General features: G+C 38.8%; 1 protein-coding gene across 4 annotated transcripts in view; it reads right to left on the bottom strand.

Annotated features, from left to right (window-relative positions):
* Positions 1-27,215, bottom strand: part of lrba (LPS responsive beige-like anchor protein) — a 273,015-nt gene that overhangs the window by 26,533 nt on the left and 219,267 nt on the right. For all 4 annotated transcript variants that reach the window (XM_049472639.1, XM_049472641.1, XM_049472642.1 and 1 more), the window contains 5 exons: positions 26,852-26,971; positions 22,441-22,593; positions 5,467-5,634; positions 2,904-2,993; positions 530-707 (listed from right to left, as the gene is read on the bottom strand). In XM_049472639.1, the coding sequence (XP_049328596.1) occupies positions 530-707; positions 2,904-2,993; positions 5,467-5,634; positions 22,441-22,593; positions 26,852-26,971 (709 nt within the window). The remainder of the gene's footprint in view (positions 1-529; positions 708-2,903; positions 2,994-5,466; positions 5,635-22,440; positions 22,594-26,851; positions 26,972-27,215) is intronic.

Here is a 27,215-nt window from a genome sequence, read left to right as displayed (position 1 = left end):
GGAGTTGGAGATGTTAATGTCTCGGGAGAGAGTGATTATCTCCCCTCACATTTCCAGATAAACCAGGGGCAGTTCAGGCAACAGAACGTTGACCATTTTAATACTAAGGAAATGGTAAAGTGGTGATTTTTAAAGGTGTACACTGAGGTCATGCTAAGGATGAGACCAAAGAAATTGTGTGTCTTTACACATCACCGACCTGGAGAACCCTCAAAACACACAGCACCTTTATGATTATTACACCCAGTCACTACGCCCGCATCCTCCGGTTCTCTCCACTTTACTTTCTATCTCCTTTTTTGACGGTAATATGAGCTACTCATGCATGGTATAGAGCATGCAGCACCACTCAAAACCAGGGTTTGAAGAACAAGATGCTGTATGTAATTTAGATAGCTAGACTATCTAAATTAATGTACAGCCTCCACACCGGGTTAGTTTAACACAGTTACAACCCCCAAATTAACATAGACAATTCTAATCATTACACTTATTAGAAATTTCTTTTCTTTTTTTTTTTTTTGCTCACCGGTCAGGCCGTGCCACTTGTTGACAGCGAAGAGGCGGTTGGCAGTGACTGTGATGATGGCAGGGCTATTGAGGCCAGGCTGAGTGTTAGCGGCTACGTGAACCACTGGAGAGTTAGAGGGGAACTTCAGCACCATGATTACATCCTGCTGCATCTGATCCGTGAACATCAGTGGAGTCTGCAGGCAGAGACAAGCAAACAAACAAGGAATATAAAAAAAAAATGCCTGTACACGAATGCACAGTAACTAAAACTAAATTTAAGGTGGAATAAAATAAATAAAGCTTAATGCATCCTTGGAAAAATGCTCATGGTAACATCTACACTCTTCTTGAATGTTTTACAGTCACAAATCTTTCTAAACATAAATAATGCAATGAATGTAATGAATGCATTCAAAGCGTTTTTTTAAACATCCCAGTCCTCTTTTGCGTCTGTATCTTCTAACAAGTAAAGCAGGATCAGCTTAAATCTAAAAAGAAACTCACACACACACACAGCGCTGTTTGATTGCACAGCAGCGAAGTCACCCAACCATCAAGTAGACTTCCTCAGGAGACAGTGGTGTGTTTGTAGAGGCTTGAGGACCATGCTGGGGTCAGAGACGGTCAGCTAAACTTGCTCGCTGCAGTTAAGGTCAGTAATGTGTGTTTGGGAGGATGTGTGTGTGTGTGTGTGTGTGTGTGTTTAGGAGCTCAGAAGCTTTTAGATACCCAACAGCATCCAAACAAACAGCACTGTAGTTAGTAGGAGCTCTCTCTCTCTCACATGGAACAGATCAGATCTTTTTTTCATTGTAAGGCTGATTTGGGAGGCCAATACAAGTTAATGTAGTTTTATCTTCTATACATTTTATTTACTTTGCAAGATTGTTGCATAGTGTGTGTTTTGTCTGGACCACAGTTACAGTCACTCAAGCATCTCCATCCAACAATGCACCATTTTACTCAGCGTGTCCTGTTAAAACTGTCGCACACATACACACATCTCACCCACCAGCAGGAGACAGGGAGCTAATTGGTCTAGTTGCTGGAAACGACACAAACAAACCCACAGCCTCAGCTTCCTAAGCACAGTGTTGGTGTCATTACACACACAGAGAGAGACTGAAGAGAAACTGGAGGCAGAAGAGTGTGTCAGAGAAATGAGGGGGATGCTCTGTTTACAGAATAACACTGTCACACCCTCCTGTTTTGCACTTTGTAAGTCGTAATTACAAAGTGTGCTGTGCTGGTGTGAGTGGTTAAGACACAGCAGTGCTGCTGGTGTTTTTAAACATCTCAGTGTCACTGCGGGACTGAGAGCAGTCCGCAACCAGTGTTTTGTAGGCAGTGATGACTGACAAGAGGATGCCCAACAAAAACTGTGCAGCAAGTGATCCAGAGCTTCTGTCTCTGATTTTACATCTACATGGTGAAGTAGATAGGAAGGAGTGTCTAATTGATAATAGGTGCAGAAACAATAATAACAATAAGAATATATTTGATCAGGATCATCCTTAAATAATCCCACAAAAGAGACACACTGCTCATAACATACAGTTTTGGGGTAGGGTGTTTGAGAGAAAGGGGGATAAGTTAGGGGTATATGGCACTTCAAACAGATTTTTTTTTTAGAGCACACTCCAAAAAGAGGGCTATGAGAATCACTTGCAAGATGGCATCGCAAGCGACCAAAGAAACTCAATCAAAGAAACATTTTTCTTTTAAAAAAAGTACGGTAACCACTATATTATCATAGTTTAATGTGCAGTTTTACTGTTTTTTTACTGCCAATTTTCTTTATAACAAGCATAAAAAATCGCTTGTAGGTTTATCTCAGTAGTTAGCTAGCTAGCTAACTTTCTAGCTCCACCTTAAATGGTTTATTTATGAGCTCTAGTCTTATATATGTATAAATAAGTCACATCATATATAATAATATAATAAAGAGAAATGAAATACTGGGAGAGAAGAGGAAAAAAAAGGGAAGATAGAAAAGCAAAAAGAGAAGATGAGAGAAGAGGATAGGTGAGGAAAAAATGAGGATGCAGCATTTAAGGTGGAATGGAAAAATAAAATAACAAAAAAGACATACAATGCCCTTAAGTTAACTAGTAAACCAGCAGCTAGGCTACTGAACTGTATTGTTTCACTGCTATAGCTATAGATATATCTGTATTGGGTGCATGACATTTTTTTCCAATTCTTACCAAAAGGATTTCACCCCTTAACCTTAATAACAAGGGGTAGGTGTACAAAAGAGAAATGGGATTGATCCTCAGTCTTTTTCAGTATTTATTTGTTGAAGAGGTGGAGTTTTGCTTACAGGAGTGTGAAGGTGCACAGTAGTATGAAAGCAGAAATATGAACAGTTATCAAATTTATTAACTTACCACCTGCATGGCAGAGCTTCGTGGTGAGTGGGGCTCAATCAGCAGCTGGCATGGAGTCTGACCAAAACTTCTGATTTGAGACTCTACTGCCTGAGGGAGAGAAACACAGAGAGAGAGGGTAAATCCCTGCTTGAGCTAAACTCATTATAAACTTTGTGTATTAAATAATGAATGTGACAAAAGAGTGTCATAGAAGACTCATCAGGAACAATGGCTGGTTCTGTGCTGTGGTGTTAGTGTGTGTTGTGCTGGCATGGAGTGGATCCGTCACAGAAGCACTGTTGCAGTTTTTTTATTTTTTTTTATTTAGCCAACAGGACAAAATAGAGCTGGACAGGAGTGTTTAATAGAGTGTTTATAAAACACTGCTGCACTGTCTGATCAACTCGTACCAGCACAACACACATATAAGGTATAGGTGTGTGTGTATGTATATATATATATATATATATATATATATATATATATATATATATATATATATATATATATATATACATATACATATATATATATATGTGTGTGTGTGTTCATGAATCTCACTTGGCACTTAAAAGAGAGGACAGAAAATCTCCCTGTCTCTCTGTCTGTCTGTAGGTATGTTAAAAATCTCTCTGGTATTGGGAGAGACTCTGGCTCCAGCAGTATTAAAGCAGCAGGAAGTAAGTTTTTTTTTTTTTGCTCAGAGTGCTCTGTGGGTTAATGCAGTCTGAGCACTTAAATCCTCTGTCTTCTGTAGAAATCCTACAGTGATCTCATTACAGACTCTGATACAACACAGAACACACTCACATCACACACACACATCTGGAAACATCTTTACACACACACACACACACTCGCGCGTGCACACACACAAAATCTTACATCAGCAGCAACAGTAGCCATCACAGCGCAGGTATTTAATTTAAGAGTTTATTCATGAGCTCTAGTGTTATATATGTATAAATGAGTCACATCACACATAATCACTCCTAAAGAGACATGAGATACTGGGAGAGAAGAGGAAGAGAGGAGAAGAGAAAATAAAAGGAGATGATGAGAAGAGGACAGGAGAAGAGAAAAGAAAAAGAGATGAAAAAAATAGAAGCTCAGAAGACACAAGAAGAGGAGTTGGAGAGACAAGAAGAAAATAAAGAAGAAATTAGACGACAAGAGAGGAGAGATAGTTACAGGAGGAGGTGAGAAGAAGAGGAGATGAAAGAAAAGAGAGATGAAAAGAAAAAAGGGAAAAAGTAGAACAGATGAGAGAGAGAATACACAGGGAAAAGAAGAGAGAAAACAGGGAAAGAGTCAAACGAAGAGAGAAGGGCACAGAAGGGGGTAGGAGAGAAAGGAGGACAGGAGAGAAGAAAAGAAAAGAAAAAATAAGGGAAAAAAGGAATGGATGGGAAGACATGAGAAGAGAAGAAGTGGGAAAAAGGTGAAAATACAGAAAACAGGAAAAGAGGCAAACTAAGACAGAATGACATAAAATAAAAGTAGATGAGGTGAGAAAAGAAGGGATGACATGAGAAAATAAGAAGATCACAGCAGAAAGAGAGGAGAGGAGATGGGAAGACAAGAGAATAGAGGAGAAATGAAGAGAGGAGAAGAGAGTGTAATGTCTTTAGGGGCAGTGGCCCAGCACTGATGAGGTCCCATTTTATTCTACACATTTAAATGATGGAGACGACCCCTATCCCTTCACACACACACACACACTCACACACTCACACACTCACACACTCACACACTCACACACTCACACACTCACACACAGTCATGCTCCTGAAGTCACCTGATTTACTCCGACCCTTGACAAGCCAATCTGAGTGAACAGTGTGGTGGAGAAACTCTCTTATTTAGCATAATGGGGTTTGGTTCAGTATATGGGGGTTACACACACACACACACACACACACACACACACACACACACACTGCTGAGGAAAGGTCACAGTGCTTCTGCAGAGAGAGTAGGATGGGGATTTTGAATGCAGGTATGCAGTGTATGTGAGAGAGAACAGAATCTAGAGCGGACTAAAGTACGGCCTCCACACCGGGGGGTTAGCGTAACACACTGTTACAACTAAGACCCCCAAAGTAAACAATGAGAGAACTCAATATTCACCACATACATTCACAGCAGCTCATTTTCTCTGTCACTATGGGCTACTTGTGTGCATAACCTCTATTAGAGTGACTGAATGAGGACTGCATACTGTCTGATCTGCTTTGTGTGTGTGTGTGTGTGTGTGTAGGCTGTGGGGTGTGTGGAATGTCTCGTGGCAGATTAGGGTCAGTGCAGAGACGGAGCACTGTTTTCTCAGACGATGATTACTTCCTGTCCTACCACTGCCACAAAAAATGAAACTGAGACACACTGAGAGTTCCCTCTCTTACACACACACTTTCAGATAGTGTCCCCGTATCACTAGAGAACAGCCACTGAAGATGTCGGGGTGTAGGGGTTTCTACTAAAGTGGCCAGTGTGTGGAAGCACAAAGTAGTATTAATATGGGTTTCTGATAAAATGGCCAAAGAAAATGTGTGTGTGCGTGTGTGTGTGTGTGTGTAGTGACCTCTCTGAGCATGGGATCAGTGATGGTGCTGAGGTTGACCGCTCCCTCGTAGGTGAGATAGTAGAAGACGTTGAGTGACCTCACTGCCTCAGGACCCTGCTGCTTATATCCAAATATCAGATCAATCCACTGATGCAGCTGACACGATACAAACTCACTCTCCAGAGCCTAAACACACAGAGAGAAAGAGAGAGAGAGAGAATACATATTACAGATCTAACATTCATTTAGATTCAAATATCCATTCATAACGCAATATATACAATTTATAAAATGTAATGCTACAAAGAAAAGCACACAAAAAATATTTACAGCTCTGAAAAAAAAAAAACACTTAAAAATGATGAGCTTCTTTGATTTTAGCTAAATGAAAACCTCTGGAATATAATCAAGAGGAAGATGGATGATCACAAGCCATCAAACCAAGCTGAACTGCTTGAGTTGTTTTTTTGCACCAGGAGTGATATAAAGTTATCCAAAAGCAGTGTGTAAGACTGGTGGAGGAGAACATGCCAAGACGCTTGAAAATTGTGAAAACCAGGGTATTTTACCAAATACTGATTACTTTATTTAAGGTCTGAAAGGTCTGGAATTTGTGAGAAATTTCCGTAATTTATAGAATAAAACAACAATGATAATTTTACTTAAACATTAACCTATAAATAGAAAAATCAGAGAAACTGATTCAGAAACTGAAGTGATCTCAATTTTTTCCAGAGCTGTATCCATAATAAATGCTAATAAACCACTTTCATAAGTACTTTACAGTACTTTGCTGCTAGGATTAGATCAATAATTAATTTGGTACATTTTCTGACATTCTTAAATAATATCAGTAACCCAAAGTGAGGCCCATCAGGATGAATTTTAGCAGTTTTTATTATTTTCTTCTTTTTTTTTTTTAGCTTCAGTATATACAGAAAATGAAACTACCATTTCACTCTCACTACGAAATGACCCCATAACTAATGTAAATGATAAGTAAAAAGGCTTTTTGTTAATGTGTTTGTGTGTGTCTTTGTTTGAAGGTTGCACTTCAGGCTGGCCGTGATTATTCCCCTGTTGTGCTGGTGTTCACGTACAAGCTGTTTCTGTCTTTATTAGTGAGCAGAAGAGGCCTGCGTTTATGAGCGCTCATAAAAACACAGCCATTGTGTTAATTTGCGTGAATCTCTCTGAGCACAAAAGCCCTAAACGCACCCAAATGAGTTTGAGAGGGGCTCTGATTGTCATTGCTGCTGTGCGTCGCATTAAGACGGGGGCCCGGCATTAAACTCTAAGCACTTAAAGGGCAATTTATATCAGTTAAATGTTTACCGGCTGGGCCGTCGCATCACTCATTTAAATGTGACTTTGCTGACAGCTAATTTGGCTTCATTTGAGCGCCAAGCTTTCTTAATTAGAGCTCTGGAGCTGCGGAGCACCGAGCACCGCACTGAAACGAGTGACATTTTTTGCGGCGAGGGTGAAGAACGCTTGACGGGAAGCGTATCGGCCCTCGTAGCGGCTTTATGAAACGGAGCAGAACATCAATAAAAGCTAAATGTCAGCGTGGAGAGGAAAATCCGCAGTCTGAGTAGGTTAACAGCTCTCCTGTCTTTCAGACGTATTCAAATCACAGCTTTAAAAACGCTGCAGGGTCACAGTCTGTTATTACAGCAACACTTACTCTACATCACTCACATCACAACACACACACACTAATCACTAGCGCTGGGTACTGCCAAAACGTTCATACAGAGGTTACCATTCAATATACTGCCATACTGTAAGCAAGGCAATAGTTTGCATAAAAAATTAACACTATCATTTTTACATATAAAATTAAAGTAAAAGAAAAGTAATTTTTTTATTAAGTCTAACTACAGAGTACAACTCTGCTATTGCAGATTGCCAGTTTATATCAGGTTAGATCATGTCTATTGCCAGCTTGACCCAGCTAGTTGACACAAACAAAAAAACAAAACAAACTAAAGGTAAAACATGGTGGTGGTAGTGCGATGCTCTAGGGCTGCTTTGCTACTTCAGGGAATAGACAACTTGCTGTAATTGATGGAACCATGAAAAGTCTGGCTATCAGTTTGTAAACTTAAGCTCAAGCGTACTTGGGTTCTGCAGCAGGACAATGATCCAAAGCCTAGTCAAAGTCAAGTCTGACTGAGATGCTGTGGCATGATCCTAAACATGCTGTTCATGCTCTAAAACCCTACAATGAGGCTAAATTAAATTTAAAAAAAAAAATCTGAATTAAAACTATTTTTCAAAGATATGTGAGACAAAATTCCTTTACAGAGAAAAATAATGATTTCTAGTTATCGCAAATGCTTGATTGGAGTTGTTGCATAGCACAACCAAGTTACTAGACTTAGGGGGAAAATACTTTTTCACTTGGTTTGAAAATATTTTTTCCATTAAAACAAATGAAATAATCATTAAAACTGCTTTTTATATTTAGTCAGGTTATCTTTGTTTAATATTAAAGCTGATTAACCAGCATCACCATCTTTTCCAGCTGGTTGACACATATGACCAGCATAATCAATCTGAACAAGGTGGTTAACCAAGATGACCAGCTTGACTACTATGACAAAGCTGATTGGCAACTGGTTTTATATACTGTATAAACTACATTAGGCCTTGTTACTTTTGATTTTTTTTTTTTGTTACTAATGATGTTTTTTTAAAAAAATGGGCATTTTAGATACAATGAATTAATTATTATTATAATAAGTAAATAAGTAATATAATATTTTAATTTAAAGAGAATATCATTTGATGTTACTGTAAAATATTAAATGTATATATACTACAGGATATATTTTTAATATTAACAAACCACAAGCCCAGCCTCCCCCCTTAAAGGGAGATGAGAGATATGTTTAGCTCATTATGTGGATCAGCTGACCCGTCATCATGCTGTGGGGGGGCGGTGTGTGAGTGTGATGCCCGGCCTGATGGGTGTTTAATGCGGCCGCCAGCTTGTGTCAATCAGTGATGGGGAGTAAAGGCTGGAGTGTCTGTGTGTGTCTGTGTGTGTGTATGTGTTGGGGGGTGTTGTTCTCTGCTTTATGTTAATGAGGGCAGTGTGGGATCAGGACTGAAGGCGGAGCCTCTGCTCTGGGATCTCTGACCTCATCAGTGATGCAGGAAGCGTTTGGTTTGGTCTCTAGAGGCCGGGGGGGAAGCTGGGGACCGCTGGGGCTCCTCAGTCACTTTCATTACAAAACTGGAAGGATTGGGAAGGGGGGGTTGAGTGAGGGGCATGTAGCTACAACAGAGAACGCCTTTTTAAATCATATTACCAAACACACACACACACATACAGGACAGCGCTGGACAGTTATACGCTAAATGTGCTTTGCAGGGATTTGTAAATGTAAATTTTGGCTTTTATAGGTAAATCTCTCTTGACCCCATCTCAGGAGGGGTCATTCCAGCACCTGAGAGCATTGATTTATCTGATATTTTTTTAATCAAAAACTGAGTTTGAATCTATAGAGAGTATCCCATATATTGACAATATACATGATAAATTCACCAAATTTATACAGAACTAGAATTCAGCAATAATCAACATTAATCTGGTTTATATATAACTGTGATGTATTCCTTTAATAATCACATTAATTACTTTATACCTTTAAACCTATTTTTCTAAGAACAAGCATTTTATCTAATTATGATACGGTCTAGTAACTAGAAAAGGTAATGAACAAGCAATTTTAAGAGTTCAGAAATCAATATCTGGTGGAATAGCCTTGGATTTAAATCACAGTTTACATGCATCTTGGCATGTTCTCCTCCACCAGTCTTACACACTGCTTTTGGATAACTTTATGCCACTCCTGGTGAAAAACAAATTCAAGCAGTTCAGCTTGGTTTGATGGCTGTATAATCCAGAGCTGTATAATCCAAAAGAAACAAAAAGAATATGCAGACTAATGAGGCAAAATATTTTTCTTTATAGCTTTTGCTATAGAGTCTCTTTCGGTTTCAAATATGCAGTAAAGATGGTTTCTATGATCTCCCAGAAGATGTTTATGGTCTAAGGTGTTTCTAACAGCTACCACCAGTACCTTATATCTGGTTAGAATTTTCCATGTGAACTTTTCAGAATTATATGCTATACGGAGGAGGCCCTTTTAAGCATTATTATGGTGCTGCCAGGTAATTGATATGATGTCCAACCAAATGTAGTTGCTAGGATGTTGCTAGGTGGTGGCTTTGGTCCCCTGGTGGTTGCTTTCAACTCTGGTACTGATGAGGGTTGTTAGATTGATGCTGATTATTAGTAGTACAGCTACAGTACTTTTGTTTCATTGCTCTGGCATTAGCTATTGTGCATTATCTAGTGCAATGTAGTTAAACCTCACAATAGCAGCTACAGAAAAATATATTATGCTGTTGAACTGATTACTGCTCATAAATAGATTAATAATTTGATTCTTTGAAAGAAGCTCTTTTATGTTGACTGATTGCAGTCTGGGTTTTGTTTTACAGGTCTGAAAGCGAGAAGCTTTTGATAATCTCTCAGCTTAGTCTTCTTAGTCCTCACTGCTGCAGTGGCGCGATGCTCCTGTATTACTGCATCTGTACACAATGGAGTTTACAGCTTGTGCTCATTAACGAAAATCTGAACGGCTTATGGATGATGGGCTAATTAAGAGAGCATAAAACTCCACTGGGAGCCATCTGCATTATGGAGTGGGTGGGTGTTGGGTAGGGTAGGGGTGCAATGTTTGGTGGGTGAGTACAATAAAATGTTTTATAATATTAAAATGGACTTTTTAAGTGCTACATTTACGGATAAGAAATTAACAATAAAAATTGCAGCAATGTTTAAGAGCAGGACTAGCGTATTTTTTCATTTAGCTTTGCTTATTTATTGATGTATTTAAACGTATGTATGTATGTAACGGGCACTTAACCATTGAAAAAAAGTACTTTACAATACTATCCCTGTCCAAAGATGCTTAGCATATCAGTGCAATGTTTAAATCGGTTGTTTTTTTGTTAGTTTTTTATTACTGTCTATATTTTTCTCCTTATTCTCATGTATTTTGTAGTCATTTTCTTCATTCGGTTATTTCCATATGGTACCATTAAACACAATATTCTGTCCATTCCTTTGAATGTAAAAAAAAAAAGTTTTACATAAAAAAAACGTATATATATATTTTTTTTTATTTCAGCAATCATTGCAAGTGATACTACTGTTTACTACTACTGCTTTTACTACTGTTGATGTGCAGGACAATCATCTTTGATAATGAATTCGGGGATAGTGAGGCTCTGCCAACTTCCTGAGCGGGAAATCCGACTTGCGGGATTGTTCCAGATAAAGTGTCCTATTTGGAACTAAGAAATTTCGACATCCGAGCTCAAATGATACACAGCGCTACAGTACACACACTCCGCACTGCACTGTATCAGGCTAATGATCAATTTAGACGTGTGTGAGTTTACGAGGTGGCTCGAGCTGGGCTCTTTTACAGCCTTTAGCAGCTCTTTAAAAACATTTTAAGGTCTTAGAGCGGAGCTGTCTCACAGCACGCTAAAACAGCACTTAACAAATCAATCTGCTCATCAGCCTGCCAGCCCGGCCCGGACACTGACTGACAGCTGCAGGGGCCGTGTGAGTGTGTGGATTGATTAAGAGAGATTACAGTGACAGGCGTCAGACGAGTAGACTGCACTGAGACACACAGCAGACACACACACACACTTGAGTCCTCATTAAGGTCATTTTTAGTAAAAGACATGCACATTTAAATGTCTCCCTGACAGGACTGACACCGATTTCCACTGACCAATTACAACACTCCATTTACAAAGAAAGAGAGCCTCAGTACAAAAACAACACCACTAGTATAACCCCTCCCACACCTGAACACCTGACAGGTAGAAAAGTGCATGAAAGTCAGTACCAGTGTAAATGTGTTTGATAGTGTGGATTAGGGCTGTATCATGATATTGTATTGTACACAATATACTGTGAGGCAGTAATATTATACAATAATTTTAAAAGATCCATACTAGTGCTGAGCGCTATGGCCAAAAATGCATATCACAGTATTTTTCAAGATTCTAACGGTATATTACGATATATATATATATTTTTTTTATTACTGGGCTTTTATATAGGTTTGTGAGTTACTGTACTGTTAGAAGTACATTTAATTTAAAAACACCACAGCTTTAAATTAAGGCTTTGATTAGTATAGGGTTTACTTCGTCCCACAAAATTACACAATATATGAAGAAATTAGATTTAATTAGCAGAAAAACAGCCGAAGAATATAAACAATAGACCTTAAAAAGAGATACGCAAAAAACTTTAACACAACATTTTTCACAAAACTAAATACTAATAGTTCCATAAACACTATAAATGGACATAAAATACTCAATGTTTAAGTATTCAAAGAGATATTTCTCAAAAGCTCTTTTGGAAAAGTCAGACAAGTTTTTATAAATGTGTATGTAGAGACATTGTACTATTTAAATCAGGCACAATTCACTTTTTTCTCCAGTCAGAAAATACATTTAAATCATCATTTAAGCTACAGTATTAATATATTTTAAAGTGCTGTAGTTACTGCTCTATTTTACTTTGATAAAACACTTATACAGTAGAATCAGAAACAGGAGGTGTTCTCATTTCTCTGCAGGCACGGCGCTCTGCAGTGCCCCTAGCAGAATGGCGGTACGAGAGAAATTTATATCAGTTCTAGTTCCCCCCGTGGTATACCGAATGAACCACTATACCACTCAGCACTAATCCATACCATATCAGTCTATTTTAACTGAGAAAGAATGAGAAGAAAACAAAAAAGAAGTAGAAGAACAGAAAAAAAGGAAAAAATAAATCAAATGACAGAAATGGAGAGGCAGAAGCAAATGAATAAGGAATAAAGAGAAGGTGAAGAAAAAAAATGAGAGGGAGGAGAAGAAAAAAGGAAGATTGAGGTAAGGAGGAACAGGAAGAGGAGATAAATAGCAACAAGGGGAATGAGGATGAGGAGGAGTGAAAAGGAGGAGGAGGATGGAGAGTAAAACAAGAAAGGAGAAGAAGGAGGAGAGGGAGCATAAAAAGATGGAGAAGATGAAGCAGGAGAAGAAGAAGGAGGAGGAGAGGAAGCAAGATTCGAAGTACAATGGGGAGAATGAAGAAAAAGAGGAAAAAAACACTACAGCTTTCACACACCCTAATCTAACCGCACACACACACACACACAGCTGCAGGAGCTGTGGCCTCAGGGCTGTTTGGATAGCTGCTCAGTGACCAGACCTTCAAATCACCATCACACACTAAACTGCTTACAGAGAGAGAGAAAGAGAGAAAGAGAGAGATAGATAGAGAGAGAGAGAGAGAGAGAGAGAGAGAGAGAGTGAGAGAGAGAGAGAGAGAGAGAGAGAGAGAGAGAGAGAGAGAGAGAGAGAGGGGAAGCACATCAGAGTGATTAGAATGGATGAGGGCTGTAATTAACTTCTACTCTGATCCTCCTTAACTCCGGACAAAGACACTCAGAGCTGATCAGGTAATGATGGAAACACACACTCGCTCTCCATCACTGTGTGTGTATGAGAGTAGGTGAATGTGTGTGTGTGTGTGTGTGTGTGTGTGTGTGTGTGTGTGTGGTAAAGTGAGGCAGTAGGTCTGAGACCCCAAATATATCTCTTTCTTTACTTTCACTCCCACTATTCACAATGACAAGAAAGCAATAAGGAAGCATGGCACAATGACTAGAACAATGATGTAGAAATGGGTTTAGTAGAACAGTGAAAGTAGTGTAAACATAGAAACTGGTTGAGTGCCTAACATATCATATTGGGGAAATGGGTATTAGGGAGTGGGGGGGACTTCCACCCCTTGTGCCAACATGTTTAAAAAAAAAAGCATTGCTAAAGTGCCGTCTAGAGTTGGCAAAAGAAACAATGGTTGCCCTTCTTATGGAGAGCACCCCTTTTTGCATTTAATCATGATTATGTACCCTTAAAATTACAATATTTTCAAAGTGTCCTAATTAGGGCTGGGTATCAAAGCACCACAATGTCTCGGTACTACTGAGTATTTTCGATACTTTGCGTGAAACACGCACATTAACACACAAAAGTGCGAAATGAAGACAGTGCGGGCAGTGCAGTAACAACAACTGCCACAGAGTTAATGCTGTCTCTTGCTCGCTTGCCTTCATTCTGTGCTGTTTCTCCTTCTCTCTTACTTGCCTCACATCTTCCTCTTTCTACCCTGAGATATTGTAATACAGTAAAAAAAAAAAAGGGTCTGTTAGATTTAAACCACACTATGCTATTATTACTGCCTCCCTCACAATAATAATTCTTTTTAAAGTGACGGACAGGTCTAACATAAGTAAAATTAAATTTTGCCAATCTAATGCTGATATTTCTTTAAAAAAAACTTTAAAAAATGAAATGCATCCAGCAGTATGTTTAGGAAAAATATTTGTAGTTTAAGCAGTTAAATTAACACTTATTTTTGTTCTTAATAAAGTGCCACAATCATGCTCATTGTTTGTTTGTTCCAACAAGATTTAAAAGTATGTTATCCTCTCATGGTGATGGTATGAGCATGAGATTACTCATAATGTCGACTGCTAAATAAATCCGTTCTGTGAGAATAATTATTGCTTTTTGTGTTTTTTTGGTTGCAATTTAGAAAAAGGTATCGAAAAAAAGTATTGTTTGGGTATCAGTATCCAATTCAAGGTATTGTACCAGTATCGATATTGAAAATTTCAAAATGATACCCAGCCCTAGTCCTAATGGATGCCCATTTACTCATGTTCTTCCGCTCTTCTACCAGCAGAAAAAAGTTGCATTCCAGTAGGGGCCACTCCTACTACATAGTGTTCCAAAGGGTGCTCTTTCTAGAAGGGTGGGGAGTTGGGGGGCACAATGGCACTTACCATCCACAATGAAGGCCTCTATCTACAAAAGTTTAAGAAAACGCTGGTATAAGGTTCTCCCACATGTGAAAAAATGAACAATGAAGTACTCAGTTAGATACCTGCTCCTCTAAAATTAGTGCCTCCAGTGGATTAAATGGGATGTGTTCCCCAATAGGTGCTTATCACAATATGATAAACTGTATTTCAATATACAAGATAAAGTAGTAAATAGTTGTTAAACCTTTGCTTCCTCAGTTTCAGTCACTCCCCTTTAGGCTCCACGTCATGCAGTAGGTGCTCTTTTTATGTGAACATCTTATTAAAATCAGGACGGCACCTGGATTTGAGAAGCATACCCAGTGGAACCAGTGCCCACTTCAGTGAGTGTGCTGTGTGGTGAGGAGCAGGCATGTGAGGGGTGACCCTGAGCACAGCGAGGAAGTTTAAGTGGGAGCAGCATTAAATTAAGACGCTCTCAGGTGAACGCGGAGAAGGAGGACTGGGGTCACTGCCTTTCATGATGGATCTGCTCTACTTATCATCCTCACGAAGGGAAATGCAGACAGGGATCGTGAGAGAGAGAGAGAAAGTGAGAGAGAGAAAGTGAGAGAGAGATAAAGGTGGGGGTGTTTGCACCCATGCTGAAAATTAATTTTTCTCTTTATTCACAAGGCATGCTTGAGTGAGTGAGTGAGTGTGAAGGGGAAACTCAAGGCTAAGATGTGCACACACACACACGCATACACATACATAAACACACAGCGTTCCAAAGCCTTGGCTGCAGTGGAGGTGGGGGGTGGGTCCTCGGAAGGACTGTCCTATGAACCCTCCTTCTCAGCAGCCTATTGGTCACACATATGAAACAGTCTGCAGTGATGATACTGAGGTGACACTTTTAACCGACTTTTAACTGACAGCTGCAAAGGATACATCAGCTGTGTCCTTCAAATCACTTTGAAAGTCGGCTGCATTTCTTTTTTTTTTCCTTCAAATTTTTTTTTTTCATTTTTCTCCCCAATTTACACGGTCAATTACCCAACCCACTTATTGGGACTTTCCGGATCACTAGTAACGCCCCAACACCAGGAAGGTAAAGGCTAGCACATGCCTCCTCCGATACATGTGAAGTCAGCCACCACCTCTTTTTGAACTGCTGCTGATGTAGCACTGTACTCAATTGAAGTGAATTGAAAAAAAATAAAAAATAATTAAACTAATTTAGATGCAAGTGTGAAAAGAACTGACTTAAAGAAAAAGTAAAAGAAATAAAATGAACTACACATAACTAGACTAAAACAGAATCAAGAAAGCTAAAGTGCAGTAAAGTGAATTGATGTGAAGAGAAGACAACTAAACTGAATTAAATTGAATCTATATGCAACTGAACTGAAATGTAGTTAAGTGAACTGAAGTGAAAAGGATTTAACTGACTTGAACTGAAAAAAAAAGTTAAAATGCAAAAGAAAAGAAAAGTGTGAAAAGAAATGATCTAAACTGAATTAAACATATCTGGATGCATCTGAGCTGAAGTGCAGTAAAGTGAACAGGTGTAAAAAGAACTAACTAGAAAAAAATAAACCAGAACAGAACTTAACAGAACTAAACCAAACTAAAAATAAACTGAAATGAAAGAATTTTGAACAGCATTAAACAGAACCTATCTGAACTGAACAAAATACAACCGAACTGATTTAGATTAAATAGAACTTAAAACAACTGAATTAAACCGAACTAATTTAAACATAACTAAACTGAACATGATTAAATACACAGAACAAACCTGAACTTACCTTTAACCTAAATAAACAAAATACAAAAAAAAAAAAAAAAAAAACAGAATTAAACTGAACTGAAAAATGTCCTGAAAGCTTTCCCATTACCTCATCAGCACCCATAAGAGACATGCACATACACACACATGTACACACACAGCATGTACATCCACCCACACTCAGAAAAGAACAGGTCTCACACTGAGTGCAAGATGATACTGAACAGACACACACACACACACACTCACACAAACACTCACTGGGAGGATCTTTTGAGAGGTAAAGAGCTAAAAGCAGAAGCATTAACTCGACCAGTAAAACATCACATCAAGACAGCAAGCACTGGTTGGGATCCTTGGTTTGCTTATTTATTTTTACACAGGATCTACAAGTCTAATGCTGCTAGCAAGTCATGGAAGCTGCAACCTCAACAATCAGCATTAGCACTGGCATCATCACTCCTGCATGCTCGATTTCTTGCACACTCGCATCAGAAATAGTCAAGTTAGCTTATGTTTCTAGGCTTCTTGTAGGCTGATTTAAAGTTTCAGGGCCACCACAGAACAGCTATTATTTGGATCAGACACAGCAGTGCTGCTGGAGTTTTTAAACACTGCAATAATAGCTTATATGTGGTGGATTCTGTGGGTCCTGACTATTAAAGAACAGGATGAAAGGACAATAAGTATGCAGAGAAACAGATACAGGATTAAAAGAAAATGATAAATGTTTTAGGAATAAAGAAAGTGGTCATAATCTTATGCTTGACCAGTGTATAAGTCAAGACGAGTGTATAAAATTCAGATGTTAATGCTGTAGCGTATCCACTGCTACTGTTTCTCCTAAATGATTTTCCTGCTGCTTCACTCCAGAGGCTGGCTAGCATCTGCAACATGCTCTGCTTCCCCAAACGGGACGCATTATTCCAAAACTGTGGTTCTGTTTCTCTAAACACCACCGCTGCATGGCAATGAAGGCTAGCATGCAGGCTACTGAGTGTTAGCGACATTAGCCGCAGCGATGACAGCAGTGCATTAGCATGTCCCAGTGGCGTGGTGATGCTGGCATACTTGAGAAAACTGAGAAACTTGAGTAATGTAAGCGAGACACATTACCACAGTCATAATAGACACAAGAGAATGTAAACTATTACAGACTTCAACTCCTGTGAGGTCTGTACTCCTATAGGCTATAGAAACTTATGAGCAGATCAATCTGGAATTTAAATAGATAGAATAAAAAAATATATAAAACATTTTTTTGATTTTTTTGGGAATATAAAAAAACTAATGGCTAATCACATAAGATTCACATATGGACAATCACATCTGAACAGAAGTAGTGAAGTACCAAATAATTCATCCCTTAAACAAATGGGTGGCCAATCATATACCAACAGGAGAAATGAAGAACCAATCATGTTTCCCCAGAAGAAATAAAGGACCAACAAAAATTCACAAAAAAAAAGAGGGACACATAAGACTTCCCCAGAAGAAATGAAGGACCAAGAAGTAAGAAATAAGGGGCCAATAAAATTTCACCAGAAAAAATAAAGGACCAACAGGATTTCACCACAATAATGAAGTACCCAATCATGTTTCACCAGAAGAAATGGCGGACCAACAATATTTCATTAGATGAATGAAGGACTAATAAGTTTTCACCAAAAAAATGAGTATTTAATCAGAAATAAAATAAGGACCACTATTGTTTATTTGTTGCTAGGTTAACTGTATGTGTGTGAGTTTCGGTTACAGTGTATTACCAGCTGATAACAGCACTCAGAAAACGTCTCTCAGCCAATCACATTGCAGAGTCGGAACTGTGGTATAATAATAAATAATCTTTCACGGACAAGCGAATAAATTTTTGCGCGGTGCCATACATTATGGATGGTGACAGAGTAGCAAAAATTCAAGCAAACTAATATAGTATTAATATATGATAATATATTATGTATTATTTAGATAAATGTAGTAAGATAATTGATTTGATATGTTAATGGTAAAGTCAATTCAAGAGGCTTTTACTGTCATCATATTTGAGTACAGGTACACAGTGCAACGAAATTACGTTCCTCCAGATCCACGGAGCAAGCTAACCTGGGTCTTAGTGATCAGCTACCTAACTAAATCTAACTAATTCAAAACTTCTTCTTCACCCACTGTACAGAGTCTCCCCACTCCAAACTCCAATTTAACCCCTGAGCGCGTTTCTAAACCCGGAGCACAGGCAGGACAGCGGGTGGGAAACCCTCCGCCGACTGCTCCCAGACCAAACAGCGGTGATTCCGACACTCCCACAGGCTTAGCCAAATCAAAACACACGCACAAGCAGAAACACCGACTGCTCAAACTCCATTTCAGCTCTCCAGCTTGAGTTGGAAACTGTCTAATATAATGAGCAGGATGGAAACAAACCCTGCATGGAGCCTCGGTTTATGTGAAAGCCCCGCATTCAGTATTTTAAAAAACGTCAGTCGCCTGAACACCGGCCAGAAATTTTATAAACTGATTTTAGATAAAAATTCACAGTTCAAAATGCTCGAGGTCCATATCTTGCATTTTTCTTGTGCTATGCTTTTAATGTTCATTCAATTAAACATAAAATAAAATCTTTTCTCTTATTAATCAATATGTCTCTCACAACTGAACATATATATTGTTCAACGTGCTTTTAGCACCGAAAAAAAAAAAATCAGTTTGGATGTGTTTATTCTCTGTTTAACATATAATGTGTGTTGCCGCAAAGTTAATAAACAGTGCTAGTACAATTTTTATTTTATTTTATGATTTTTTTTGTCATTGTACAAAATTATGAAGAAAAACATGAAATTATTAAGTAAGCAAAAAAGCGTTAAAGGAAATCAGAATATATAATTTAGACCATCCAGAACATTGTGATGAAACTGGCACTCATCAGGACCTCCCGAGGAAAAGAAGAAGAAGAGCTACTTCTGTTGCACAATAGCTACCAGACTAAGAAACCACATATTAACAGCAGCCCAGATAAGAGCAGCTATGTTTTTTATGTATTTTTTGAGTGTTTTGGTTTGTTTAACACTTTCCAATTGTTATATATTTCCTTACAATCTCCTTCATAGTCCGAATGGCTTTAGTACTCATTTACAATGTAGAAAAAGTTTTTCTCAAGTATTTAAAATGTATAACAATTCATAATTTAAAACAACAAAATTGTTGTGATGTGCATCATATTTTACAACGACAAATTTATCATAATACGATCATTTATGGTCACACTGTCCAGCTCTGACTGTACATATCAGCTACAGGCTCCTTGTACAGTGTCCTTCAGTATAAGTGATAGGTCATGACCTTTATGCCCCATTTAGTGCGAATGACCACCACTACTTCGTCACCCCTCTCAGCTCACACACTCTGAACCTGACATCGGTTCCCACACAGCCGGGCAGAGTGTGAGGGACTGACCCAGGGTCAGTGGCAGCTGCATTGAGGGCAGGCAGCTGTCAGCGCTTTGAGCTGAGGAGTGTAAGGGCTGGAAAAGAACGAGCCCTCACTCAGAATAAAGTGACACTCATCTGTCAGCGAAAAGAGAAAGGGAGCGTCTGAGCAATCACGCCATCACACGTCGCTCTGCGGACTTGCAGCAGCTGCACAGGGGAGAAACAGTTCCATAGAAAAACTCTGCAAACTATCAAAGTAATCACAAGCACCAGACCTCACTGTTTACATTATTTTGAATTTTGTCCTATTTTCTCAACCCACTCATTAGAACTCCCCCTATCACCAGTGATGCCCCAACACCAGAGGGTAAAGACTAGCACATGCCTCCTCCCATACGCGTAAAATCAGCCATTGCCTATTTTATCAGCATTGCTGAGTAACATCACAGAGCATTCAGAGGAAAGCTCATTGACTCAGTTCCGATACATCAGCTCACAGATGCCTTGTGCTGCCGACATCACCCTAGGAGTAATGTGGGGAGAGAATGCTATCTACCCACTCGAAGAGAGCAAGGCCAATTGTGCTCTCTCAGGGCTCCAGTAGCCCATGGCAAGCTACATGAACAGGATTTAAACAGGTGATCTAACAGTTGGACAGTTCTCCTTAGAGAACTCCTTAGATGCATTCTATGCTTAATGCTATACAAACTACATATTTTTAAGTAAGTCTATATAATTGTTGTGATAATGTAATAATGCCTTGACAAACAGCAAACGTAAACTGCAGTTAATAGCATGCGGCGACAGAAGGAGCTCTGAGCGACATAACTAAGCTGGAGGCAGAGCGAGGCAGAGTGAGGTAAAGTGAGGTAGAGATTTCCAGCTGGAAGTAGCAAGTACAAACTGATGAAGACGATAAAGCTTTAAAGTTCGGAAATGACTTTGTTTTTACGCGTCTTGTCTGCTCTGAGATCAGTCTGGTCTATTTTCCCATAATGCTTAAGGACAGGCTGAGTCTGAGGTAAACTGATCTGAAATCAGTCCCTCGTCGTTACTGTAATCGTATCCAGATCAGAGAATTAGTCATATATTGTGGAATGCTCTGTTCAGCCTGACGGTGGCCAGAGACACTTGTTATCTGGAAAGAGAGAGAGATCATGTTCTTAACCTCTCGCTCGACCCTAAGTTAAAGCAACAATCAACACTGATCTTACTGGCAGAGAGGGAAGAGAGAGAGAGAGAAGGATAGAAAGGGAGAAAAAGGGAGTGAGAGACAGACAGACAGACAGAGAGAGAGAGAGAGAGACTAAGCACTCCTGTGGTGTTTTTGGAGAGGGCAGTAAATTTTACAAGCAGCCACTTAGCGTGCCTGTCCAGATTGCAGTTTAATTAGCTGTTAATCATCTATAGAACATAAACGTGTGTGTGTGTGTGTGTGTGTGTGTGTGTGTATCCTGCTGCTTGTGGTCATTAGTGGTAGATGAGCTGCAGAGTGGATTGCGCCATTAACAGTGTGTGTTGTTTGTGTGTGTGTGTGAGTTCACAACAAATGTGTAGCACAGCTGCCTAGAGCTAATGGCTAACTATCATTCATGTTTCTCAGACACACACTTTGTGTGATTTCTAAAATACGTTTATAGTAGTGTATAGTATGTATAATAGTGCACTGTAGTGTATTATGTATAGTAGTGTACTGTATGTGAAGTACAGTTTGTATAATAGTGCATTGTATGTATAGTATTGTGCATATTATAGTATACTGTCTGTTCAGTAGTTTAATATATATAAAGTGGTGTACTGCACTGCATGTATGTATTGTATACAGTATACTGTATATACAAAACAAGTGTACTACGAAGAGTCTGCATAAATCAATCTAAACTGATATAGTCTTGCCCAAACCGATTATTTTAATTTGTTTCAATACTGATAATACTTACAATAAAGGTAAAACATTCAGTTGTTTAATAATACAGATTTGAGTTCAGTATTGCCCAACATTATTAAAGAGTAACCAGAGTACTGCTGCCGTCTAAGTGTTGACCCTATCATTTGGAGATGACTAGCCATATAAAAAGCCTCACTCTGTGAGCCCTCCGTGTGGGCAGGATAGACCTTGCTCTCACCAATCACTCAGCATGACGCTAGCCAGTGTAGGGGTCTGTTAGCTGCTGTAACAGAACCGGCAATTAGTGTTCTCCTGCAAGCGTGTTCACCTATCTAATTATGCTGCATTAGTGTCACTTCTAGATAGCAGCTATTGTGTTATAGTGTTTAAAAATAACATGCATTTTCCTTTCTCTCTCTTTCCATCAGTCGCTTAAAGAAAATGTAACTTTAACTTTATTATCACAAAAATCACGCTATTAAACAATATTTTAGTATTGCTAAAATTGTGGTAACTATTTTTGTAGGAAAATGGCTTTTTATCCTGATTTTAATATCACACACTTTTAAGGATTAGAAGTGAACAAGAATGTTGCCATATTACCCTCACATAATTCTAAAAAAAAAATAAATACAGATGTATAATGTAGGGTAGTATGTAGTTGTACAGCATAGCGTAAGAGTTCATTTTCACCACTGCTGTCCCAACTTGCCTCAGGCAATCATTAATATTAAACCTCAACACCACTTAAGCTTAGGACTACAATTAATTGAACTTTCTGGTAATAGTAATTTAAAAAGATTAACATTTTGAAATGATTAATGACATTTTATAAACATAAAGAATAGAAGAAGAAATCAGATGCATTTTTTGTTATGTTATGTACTTTTTTCTGTGCATTGTATATTAATTGCTTGCTCTCCTGTCATTATCATACACATTAAACATGAATAAAATACAAAAAAAAAGGAGCTATACCAGTCTGTTTATGCGGACAAATTCCTCTGGACTCTTGGCCCAGGGCGGCAGCTCCACGTCCGACACCACGGTCCCGTCATCCATCACCCCCAGGTTATAGTTATTAGAGTTAACAAACATCTCCGGCAGGTAGAAAAACTCTGGAATCAACTCCTACACAAACACAGAGAGAGAGAGAGAGAGAGAGAGAGAGAGAGAGAGAGAGAGAGAGAGAGAGAACAAATGAGTAATATTATAAACATTTAGGTACAGTTGCTATATAGCAATAAGATTATTGTTGCCATTTAATGTCATGTCAGCAGAAAACAAAACTAAGGCAATATTTGTGTGTAGAATTAAGTTAACTATAAAGACTAAGCTAGACAGACAGTGAGTATGATTTTCAGAAATATAATTTCATAGTACATAGATAAACGGATAGATAAACATGGCATGAAGAAATAATTGGACAGAGATGATCGGACAGATGTGTGGAAGATGGACTGAATAAATGGACAGATAATAGAATGCATGAATAAATACACTTCACTTCATTTAAAAACTTTTCAAGACTATACATGAGCAATCCTGTTTTAACTGGCCTTTTTTGTGTTGTTTTTCTTCTTAATAAGGAACTCATTGAAGTAACTGTGTAATAGAATGCACAGCTGTGTGTTCTCTGTAGAGCATAGTTTTTATAGTTTTTTGGGACAGAAAAATGCAACAATAATTTACATAATTGATAGCTTTAAATGCTGCTTGTTACTGTTTTGGAACATCTACAAATGAAAACTGAATAAAATGTTTTTTTCAGTTATCTATTGCTGTTAACATTAATTCATATGATTATTCTGCAATTAATCACAAATGAATCCCCAATTTTATGCTGTACTTCATAATTTAACATTTTTAGCAGTATTAAGCAGAGTTCAGAATGTACTTTTACTTTGGTAAAATTAAATATAAGAACTCTCTCTTAAAACTACAGAAAAAATAAGATTTAACAATCTGAAGCTTAAAGAGATTCATTACTTATTGAATTTTTTTAAATTCAACTGGTGCTTTAATATACAAACTTTATGATTATCTGTGCTTAAAATAAAATATACTATTAAACAATCAAATTTAGGTATAAATAAAATTCCATTGTACTCATGTTACAATAATTTCACATCTAAATATCCAATATAAAAGGTTTTACTTTTGAGAAAGAAAAGTGTGATAACCTGTGATTCACTTTGCCAAATTTTGAAGTTATTAGTTTAATCGAAAGCTCTAGTAAGAACAACAAAAAATAGAAAATTGTTCATATATTTGGAGAGAAAAAAAAACAAAACAAAACCACACAAACAAATTCTATGCCCACAATCAGTAGCGTAATGTTACCAGCCAATCAGGCTGATTATGTGTATTTGTTTGAACGACCCCTGCTCACAGCTTCACAGGAGTGAGAGTGGCCAATTAGGTGGGCAAACAAACACGGCTCGTGCTTCCCCCCCCCCACCCCCCTCCTGCCTTCTGCCTCTCTTTAAAATGGCAAGTCTTAAAAACAAAAAGGTCGGCGCTTTACGATGGCACCAGGCGCCCTGCGCCTCACCCGCGTAAATTTAGCCCCTCGGCTGGCGACGAGCAGACCCTGGACCCTCTAAGCTCTGGAGGGGTGAGCATCAGGGGCCGGCGGAGAGGGCTATTATGTCCAGTGGCCCTGTGAGCAGGTCTGGTCAAAGGGCAAAACCTGTGATCCAAAATCCTGTCCTGCTGCGGGTCAGCGGAGAGGAGTGCCCCCCGGCCCCGGCTTAGGGCCCCTCTAATTCCCCTAAGGGGAAACGTCCAGCGGCCTTTTCTAGCAGGCTTTGTCAGGGGGCCTAGGGTGAAAGGTCAGGCTGGACGCTGGCCTGGCTAGAAGTGGACAGGATCAGGGACCATTAATGCCCTTTTCAGCCCTGACCACAAAAAAGTGCCAATGGCTTTTTTACCTCTTTGTAGAAAACAGGGTGTGGGTAATGGTGTAGAAGCATTTTAACTTGGCGGGCAAGCTGATTAACACATCAAACTGAATAATAATATGAATATTAATATTAGGGCTAAAATTAGGGTTAAAATCAACACATGCAGCTAATCTGGAAACTTTTAAAAGCAAATTAATAAAGTGACAAAATTGACAGATGACCCATTTGCAGTTTTATTTAGTGATAGAACACAGAGACACTTACTGTTGAGCTCACAGTTTAGAAGAACAGTGTATATATATATATATATATATATATATATATATATATATATGTATATATATATATATATATATATATATATATATATATATATATATATACATATATATATAATGTTCTTTTATTATTTATTTAAATTTTTCGTTTTAGATATTACCTCATTAATATTAATAAAATATTTTTCGTGCACTTATACTTATTTTTTATGCGTTAACTTTTAATTGTTTAAAAGTTTTGTCTGTCAGACCCCAGGAAAAAGAGCAGCTAATAGGGATCCAAAAACACTAGGCAATTAATAAACAATCAATAATCTGCTACTCAAATATTCTCTCATACATAAATTACAGTGTATTTTTTACAGTCTATAATAAAAATGTAGTTGTCACACTGTTATTTAAGCCCTGATTATATAATTTCCTCAATATGCATAAAAAACCTATTTCTCACAATACAATAATAGAATATTGTCACATTGTCCAGCTCTGTCTAGACCGTCAAAATGTGACTCAAATACAGCCTGAGCTTTTTTTTTGTGCATGGTCCATTCAGGTGGAGAAATCCTGTTATGCTGATCTGCAGTGACAACCTCGGACTGGCTCCTTTTGTAATCAAGTGTTAAGCAGTAATGCGATCCACATGTTTTATTATCAAAAGGAGCGTAATCAGGCTGGAGGAACCGCAGAGGAACCGCAGAGGACCGGCAGGCCTGCAGCGGCACGGCCCGAGTGTGGGTCGTAATGAATATTTTAAAAGGTCTGGACACTTGTTAAAGTCGGACGGCGAGGTTTCTGGGGGGTTTCTGAGGGCCACAGTACTTTACCTTCACTTTCGGACTGAAGGTGAAGCGGTCCGAGGTTCACGCCGAGGTTACCTGCTATGAAGGGTCGTTTCTGAAGGAGGGGGGGTTAAAAATCGAGATTAGCCGAGAGCTTTGATCAGAAAGGCTTGACGCTTTCATGGTAGCGTGACATGGATTGCTTGTGACCGTACATGTGCTTGGGTGTGTGTTTATGGAAGGGGTGATGGGGGCAACGGGGGCAGAAAGCTGCTGCGTCCTCGTGGTAACAGCACCAGAGCAAGCCCCTGCCGGCTCCGGTTACCGGGAGGAAGTGTGCTTGCCGCAGGAACTTCTAATCACGTAATGGTCTCCACATTGGAGAAACAGGACAGATGAAAACCAAAACCTGACTGATGCCTGATTGACAGGAAATACGAGAGTATTGTGAGGCTCAGAGTGTGAAGACTTCCTTATTTCTGCCAGTGCAGCTGTGTGGAACAAGTATTTACACATTTACAGGCTGTTTACTCATTAAATAAGGAACATTTTTAAAAGGGGTGAAAAGATAGATCCTGCTGAGGAAACTGCAGTAGATTGGCTTGTATATTTTGCTGTTCTAAGCAACACGTCCAAAAGCCAAAGCCTGTCTTGGTATGGGGTTGTGTCAGTACACTTGTATAATGCAGCATTAATGCAGAAAAGTGTACAGAAGCAAGAATCTTGTCCAGGGACATCCATACATTTTTCAACAAGACAATGCAAAACCACATGCTGCACACACTAGAAAGGTATGGCTGCATGAACAACAAGAGGATAAGGGTCCTGGATTGGCCTGCCTACAGTATTGATCTCCAAAGGAGAATGTATGGAAAGTTCTGAAACTTTGAAAGAGAAATCCGTTGAGAAAGTGACTTTTTTTTACACCATTAACAAACTCAAAGTAGCTCTAAACGTCATAAGCAGAATTCTGAGGGCCCTGACATTTAAAACAAGGGACTGAGAATTTTGAAAGTGCACAAGAGGCGCAATCTTGAAATTAAGTCGCGAAAAGTCGACTGATGAGCATAAGATATATATGCCATTTGTTGTTTATCACTAGATATTTTAAGCAACAGCTAGAATTTATGCATTTCCACAGAATTCATTCTCATGCAGCATTAAATTAACACTATTCCATTTCAATACTAAAGTAAACATCACTGAAGTCTAGTACAGTGTACAGATGTCATTCATGCTTTTTATCCTCAACTACATCCTTTGTTTGTAATTACTGGTAGTGAATGCAGTCATGCAGGTATAACAAATCAAATAAATCATGCTGCTTCCAGAGTAAGAAGTAGACCTAACTTATGTATAATATGACATATTATTCTACATAGAAAGGTTATGAGTTCGGCCTGTGTGTAAGAGTGTGCTTCTCTACCTTCACGTCAGATGTGTCCCTCTGGCAGTTCCTCCAGGCTCTGGAGATGGAGGAGAACGTTCGGTCAGCGTGGTCAAACTTCCCTCCTTGGAAATTCAGGAAAAAGGTTGTGAACGGCTCCTGAGAGAAGAATTCCAGAAGACAAATCGAATCAGTGTTCGTACATACACACACATGCACCACATGGCATGTTGTGACTCAAATCAACTCTCAGATTCAGATCAGATTCCTTCACAACTTCAACTGAGACTCAGACTTAGCCAAGAACTTTGTCTGGGCCTGATCGGAACAGCGCCAACCTGAGTCCGAGCTCAACTCAGCCAAACATCACTCCAGCAGCGCTGATTAATTACAGTGAGGTGAC

This window comes from Astyanax mexicanus, chromosome 25 (genome assembly GCF_023375975.1).
Source record: "Astyanax mexicanus isolate ESR-SI-001 chromosome 25, AstMex3_surface, whole genome shotgun sequence".
Taxonomy (NCBI): domain Eukaryota; kingdom Metazoa; phylum Chordata; class Actinopteri; order Characiformes; family Acestrorhamphidae; genus Astyanax; species Astyanax mexicanus.
This window is presented reverse-complemented; position numbering and strand designations above follow the sequence as displayed.